The 6,992-nt window shown below is 49.2% G+C and overlaps 1 protein-coding gene and 1 long non-coding RNA gene across 2 annotated transcripts; one reads left to right on the top strand and one right to left on the bottom strand.

Moving 5' to 3' along the window:
• Positions 1-332: 332 nt before the first annotated feature.
• Positions 333-1,526, bottom strand: LOC123185854 (uncharacterized). Its single transcript, XR_006493515.1, has 2 exons — positions 903-1,526; positions 333-735 (listed from the first exon to the last, which is right to left on the bottom strand). It is a non-coding gene; the product is annotated as an uncharacterized lncRNA (long non-coding RNA).
• Positions 1,527-2,249: 723 nt separating this feature from the next.
• On the top strand, positions 2,250-2,974 carry LOC123185855 (uncharacterized). The gene has a single exon (XM_044597668.1). It carries the CDS (start codon positions 2,376-2,378, stop codon positions 2,688-2,690), a length of 315 nt encoding a protein of 104 aa, XP_044453603.1. The 5' UTR covers positions 2,250-2,375; the 3' UTR covers positions 2,691-2,974.
• Positions 2,975-6,992: the final 4,018 nt, after the last annotated feature.

Raw genomic sequence — 6,992 nt, forward strand, 5'->3', positions numbered from 1 at the left:
CGTCCGCCTCCATATCGCCGCCCCGGATTTGGCCCACCCCAGCGGGTCGACGTCGCGACGGAGGCGCCTGCAAAGAAGCAGCAGGCCTCCAAGCCACGCGGTGGAGGCCTGAAGCGGATGGCGGCGAGGGGCCGCAACCTAGTGGCGAACCCACGGCCGGCGGTCGGTTTTACATCTCTAGTTTGCATCTTCTATTAGAATTGCTCTTTTATATCTTCGTTTTGCATCATTTGTTGGAGTTGACCCTTTTTTGAAGATGCAAAAGGCACTTTTTGGAGATGTAAATTTTTACATCTTCAAATTTTCATCTTCTGTTGGAGATGCTCTTCGGGTGAAAAAAAATTGAACACCCAAAGTTGAATGGGCACTATTAGGCGTCGGTCTGCCGGCCCAAATTTGGGCCGGTCGGACCCGGGACGTCGGATGAAACCGCTTTTAGCCGTTAGATACAGGACCCTTTCGTCCCACCATGCCGTTTACTTTTCTTCCCCCTACAAATCACGGGAGCACGCACAGGGGCGCGAGCGCCATGGACGGGGGACATGACCCGCCGAATCTCCGCTCGCTCGCCGGATCACCGCCGCCTCTCTCCACAACTTGACTTCTCCATCGCCAGATGCCTTCCTCATCTCGCCGTCGCTCCTACACCACCCCTGCCGGATGCAGCTCAGCCAAACGCCGGTTCCAGCAACTCTCGCCCCCCAACATAGCACGCAGCTCGCCATCGTCGTGGACCTACACCATCGGATACCAGCGAAAAAACACATCTCAGCCCAAAAAAGAACTCCGGTGGTCAGTTGTAGCAAAATCAAAAACTGGTTCCAGCAAAAAAAATTGCGGTCTCCAGCAAAACGACCTGAGCAAATAACAAATCAAGTAAATCGCTTGAAGCAAAAAATTACCTTGTTCCAGCAAAGAATAACTATAGTTCCAGCAAAAGCAACCTATGCAGCTCCCCGTTGTGCTGGTCCCATTGTTGGTTCCAGTAAAAAAATTGCATGGTTGTAGCAAAATCAGCTCATGGTTCCAGCAAAAATACCTCTCTTCCCCACCGCCTCTGTTGGTTGTAGCACCGCAGACTGCTGGTTGCAGCTATTGATAAGCTGGTTGTAGCTCCCCGCAGTGTCGGTTCCAGCAAACGGCGACGTGCCGTCGCAGCTCTGGAGCAGCCGGTTCCAGCTCCCCGCGTGCTGGTTGTAGCACCACGCGAAGTCGGTTGTAGCACCACGCGAAGTCGGTTGTAGCAGCCCGCGGAGCCGGTCGCATCACCGGTGTCGCCTGGGCTCGCCGTTTCCAGAGACGGTGGCTGGGCTCTGCATCTGTTCCTCCATCGCTTGAAGCACGCAGCGAAAAAGGAGTGGGCTGATGAGATGGGAGGAAAGGAGGGAGGAGAATGGAGGAGCTTGGGTTGGATAAGAGGGTTATAGTGGAAGGGGAGCTCGTCAGAGAACCAAGCCGGCAGATCGAAGGAAAGGTGCCCCCATCAATGGCTTGAGAGAGATGGGGAACGATGGGAGAGAGGAAAAGAAAAAAAAACCATGATGGGAAGGGATAAGAGCGAAGCGGATAAGAACGGAAGCCAGAGAGTAGTGCGTGGTACATTTGTACATGGGTCCACACAGACGCGCCGCGCGCGACCGGCCCAAAAGTTAGCCGGTCGTCCGGCTGTAAACGTTTACCAAGTTGAATTCCTGGATCCGCTAGTTGATGTGCACAAGATTAAGTAATGATTTTGCAGCCTGTTTGCAAGCAACTTTGTAACGATCTTTTTTTTCCGGGGGAACTTTGTAATGATCTTGATTGAACTTGCTCCACCTATTGCATCTCAAACCTTGCATAAGCTGAACAAACCATTTGCCAATTGCCATTCATCAGGGGCTCCATCTGTCGCCAAATTTACGGATCCAAACGGCAAGGTCTTAAAGCCCCAAGTCGGCTAGCAGTGCAATGTTGCTCAGCAAATGTACGGCCAGAAAATGCATCACGCCAAGTAACACATTAAAATCCAAACAGAAACTCACCCCATTACAGTAAGTTTGCACACGGCAGCGGAAAACACGTCGCTCGCATTCCGAATCTGAAAAGGACGGTGACCCCCACGAGAAGAGCGCTGGCACTACGACGGAATGCGCCAAACTGCAAACCGAACGGGAGGGAACACGCCTCACCACGCACCTGTCGCGCCACCTCCCACCCATCGCGGCCGTCGACATCGCATCCCACGACCCCACCCCACCCCCCTTCCCGGGCCGTCCGCCTCAGCTACCAAGTCGGCCAGACCAACCAACCATCAACGCACAGCTCACTCCAGCACTCCTCCTCCCTCCCCCTTCTCTCTCTCTCCCGCTCTGCTGGTCGGCGAGAGGCAGCCTGCCATGTGGGCCTCGCCGGGGAGGCTGCCGGCGATGGAGGAGGAGGAGGAGTGCGAGGCGGGCGCGGGCCACCGGGCGCCGATGGCGTCCTGCTGGGGCCGCTTCGGCCTGGCGGCGCTGTGGCACAGGCTCCGGCACCTTTTCCTGGCGCGGCGGAGGGCGCGGCACGGCCGCTCCATCCTCGGCGCCGGCGGGCTCAACTACGACCCGCTGAGCTACGCGCAGAACTTCGACGACAGCAGCCTCGAGCTCCACGAGCCGGACTTCACGGCCAGGTTCGCGCCCGCCCGCAACGCCTGCTCGCCCAGGCGGGCATGAGCATGACGACGCGCCACTTCTCGGCGCCCCGGTGGCATACGGAGGATCCCTTTTGCCACTTCTCGGCGCCTTTGTGCGCCCCTTTGAGTGGTAAAAAGGCTTTATTTAATCCACGTATTTTCGGATAAATGTACATGTACTACATGTCATGCGGGTGACGCAAGTAGTTTTCGTTTTTATTCGCGGGTGTAAATATTCTTGTGGTTTTCTTCCGAAAGAAAGAAAAAACAGCATGGGTTGTGATGAACTGCATAGGAGCCAGTCAGTGCATGTCTGTTTGGTCATCAGAGATTCGGAACAAGTTCCTCCTGATTAAATTTCTACGCTCCAAATGTGCATCAAGTTGGGAGCATTTCATGTGGTACTTATCTCAGCTTTAGACTTAATCGTAGCAGTTTAAGCTAAATACTCCCTTTGCTCCTAAATATAAGTTTTTTTAGAGATTTCAATATATATTATATACGGAGCAAAGTGAGTGAATCTACACTCTAAATTAAATCTATATCATATTGCAAAATTTAAAAAAAACATATATTTAGAAACGGAAGGAGTAGCTCATTGCACGTCAAATAAGTTGCTGAATAGTGAATAGTACTACTTTGTTGGCTTGTTGATATCTTGCAGAGTCGTGTCTGGGCATTATTATAAACAGTGTACGTTGCTCCGTGGGTCCTTTTGCCGGTACCATTGTCGACTTTTATTTGTTGTCTTAATCGAATTATTTGATATTTGAGCGCCTGCTTCTGTTGGAAAAGGGAAAGAGATAGTATGACGGATATGCCTTTTTATTGGGGTGTGTTTGCTACTAATTGTAGCTTAGCTTTCGGAGGGAATATTCTCACGGAAATCTATGGATAACGCATCAACACGCAACTTGGGAGAAAATATCATAAACCAGGCAATTAGAACACGGACTCGCAAATCTGGCCCGCAGACGCATGTGGACGCGTCCGCGGATACTGATTGGACACCTCTCAAATATCGCCTCACACATTTACATATCGCAAATTTTGATCCTCAAATCCATGCATGCACGTCAATCATATGATATAAATTGTTCGAATTTCAAAGTTCGAAACAAAGTAAAGCAAAACATAGTTTAACAAACCAAAAATGAAATCAATGTCCGAATGTGATGGATGGCCTCGAATCACTGGTCGAGCACCTGCTCCGAGCGGAATGCGTCGTGCTCCAGGTGGAATGCGCCATGCTCGTCTTGCTCTAGCTGCATCCGGGCTGCCTGCTCTGCCTGCATCCAGGTTGCCTACTTCTCCTGCAGCCGCCCTCGCCGCCTCGTACTTCCTACGATCGTTGATCTCCAGCTTCTTGTCTGCAAGCCACTTATTCGCGTGCTCATCTAAGAGGGTTTCGTCTGCTAACATGATCCTCGCATCTTCCGCGCCCCATGCGAGTTGCAACCTCTCCTTCTCAGGCTTTATGTCGCCAAATGTCTTGGCCTTCTCAAGTTCCCATTTGATCGCCGCTTGTTGCTTCTCCAACTCGATCTTCTCCCTCTCAATTTCGAGCTTCTTCTCCGCCCTCTTCCGGTCCCACTCCATTCTTTTCTTTTGCGCATTCAACATGAGCTTGTACCTCTCCTCCTTGTTCTCTCTCACCAAAAAAATGCCCGTCCATGTGGACGACATTTTGGTAGCCGTGGCATCACAGGCGACACGTACCTTCTCCCACTTGTTTCTAATGACTTGGTAGTTATCCTTTGACACGGTGGCTTTTCCATCGTCACGACAACCTCTTCATCTTCGTCGTCAAACCCAATTGATTGGTTGGAGTTTGAGCCATCATTCCTCTTCTTGCCCGACTTGAGGTCGGCCACAAGTTGGTTCCACTTCGGCTTGCCATTCAATATGACCCAACAATGGCTAAAAGCAAATGCTTCTTCTCCACCTCATGATACAAAGTGGCCGCCACCGCCGTCTAGCAAACAACATATGTATGAGCACAAGAATGCAAACACATAAGCATATGCAAATGGCGACAAGATGAAGCAATTGAGCTTAAGTGAGTTGTGACTCCCATCCCACTTTGGGGGCATTTGGTCACTTGTGAGTAGTAGCCGGCGTACTTGTTCACTTCCCCTTGAATGATCCCCCAACGATGTTGGAGAGATGCCACATTGCAGGTGGACACGATAGGATGCGGCTCCACATACTCCTTTTGTTCGTCATACTCCTTCCAAATCTTCGTCCAATAGGTGTTCCCCTTTTGCTCGGTGCCACATATTGGATCCATTGTTGTGGCCAACCAAGCTTTGACCAACAAGATGTCCTCAAATCTTGAGAATGCCGGACCTCTTGCCTTCAGTGTCTTGGTCATCTTCTTCTTGCTCGGATTGGGATCAGATGTTGTCCCAACTTCAAATGTGGTGCTGGCCTCCAATTCATACTCCATTTTGGTGGGATCTTCATTGTCATTGATCATGTTCGATGAGAACGCCTCCTACATGATTATGGTTTGCAAGCATTCATCATGTGCGAAATGAACTAGTGGTCTATGCAAAAATTTGATCGGACAGGAGCAAAGAAAATGCACTGACTCTTGTTTGGTCATTCCGTCGAACATGTCGAGGGCAGCCCAGGCACTGCCGGTGCCCGTGCTCATCCGCATCCGAATGAGTCGTGGTAAGTCACATATGTCGACCATCGGCATCTGCGTGGGTCGAAAGCTCTCCAGAATGGCCCAGCCGACCGTCGAATCCTCCTATGTCCCAATGGGGTCAGATGGAAGGGGTGTGATACGTCCATTTTGCATCATGTTTACCTACTATTATTTATAATGTTTTATGCATAATAATCCTTTTTGGAGTAATTTTAATGCCTTTTCCCTCATAATATGCAATGTTCACACAAAGGGAGAGAATTCCAGCAGCTTGAAATCTGGACCTGAAAAAGCTACGTCAGGCCACCTATTTTGCACAACTCCAAATGAGATGAAACTTCATGAGGAATTTTTATGGAATAAATAAGAAATACTGGAGCAAATAACCACCGGAGGGGGCCACGTGGTGAGCACAAGACACCAGGGCGCGCCTGGCCCCCCAGGCGCGCCCTGGTGGGTTGTGCTCAGCCTAGCCCACCTCCGGTGCCCATCTTCTGGTATATAAGTCATTTTTACCTAGAAAAACAATAAGGAGAGGACTTTCGAGACGGAGCACCGCCATCTCGAGGAGGAACTTGGGCAGGAACACTTTTGCCCTCCGGCAGAGCGATCCCGTCCAGGGAACTTCCCTCTCGAAGGGGGAAATCATCGCCATCATCATCACCAACAACTCTCCCATCTTGGGGAGGGTAATCTCCATCGACATCTTCAACAGCACCATCTCATCTCAAACCCTAGTTCATCTCTTGTGTTCAATCTTGGTGCCAGAACTATAGATTGGTGCTTGTGCGTGACTAGTAGTGTTGATTACATCTTGTAAATGATTACTATATGGTTTATTTGGTGGCAGATTATATGTTTAGATCCAATATGCTATTTAATACCCCTATGATCTTGAGCATGATTATCATTTGTGAGTACTTACTTTTGTTCTTGAGGTCACGGGAGAAATCTTGTTGCAAGTAATCATGTGAACTTTATATGTGTTTGATATTTTGATAGTATGTATGTTGTGATTCCCTTGGTGGTGTCATGTGAACGTCGACTACATGACAATTCACCATATTTGGGCCTAAGGGAATGCATTGTGGGGTAGTAATTAGATGATGGGTTGCGAGAGTGCCAGAATCTTAAACCCTAGTTTATGCGCTATTCCGTAAGGGACCGATTGGATCCAAAAGTTTAATGCTATGGTTAGAATTTATTCTTAATACTTTTCTCATAGTTGTGGATTCTTGCGAGGGGGTAATCATAAGTAGGAGGTTTGTTCAAGTAAGAAGATCACCTAAGCACCGATCCACCCACATATCAAATTATCAAAGTAGCGAACACGAATCGAACCAACATGATGAAAGTGACTAGATGAAATTCCCATGTACCCTCAAGAACGCTTTGCTTATTATAAGAGACCGTTTTGGCCTGTCCTTTGCCTCAAAAGGATTGGGCTACCTTGCTGCACTTTTCTTACTATTATTGTTACTTGCGCGCTACAAATTATCTTGCTATCAAACTACTCTGTTACTTACAATGTCAGCACTTACAGACATTACCTTGCTGAAAACCACTTGTCATTTCCTTCCGCTCCTCATTGGGTTTGACACTCTTACTTATCGAAAAGGCTGCAATTGATTCCATATACTTGTCGGTCATCAAGGCTATTTTCTGGCGCCGTTGCTGGGGAGTGAA

This window comes from Triticum aestivum, chromosome 2A (assembly GCF_018294505.1).
Source record: "Triticum aestivum cultivar Chinese Spring chromosome 2A, IWGSC CS RefSeq v2.1, whole genome shotgun sequence".
In the NCBI taxonomy this organism is placed as follows: Eukaryota; Viridiplantae; Streptophyta; class Magnoliopsida; order Poales; family Poaceae; genus Triticum; species Triticum aestivum.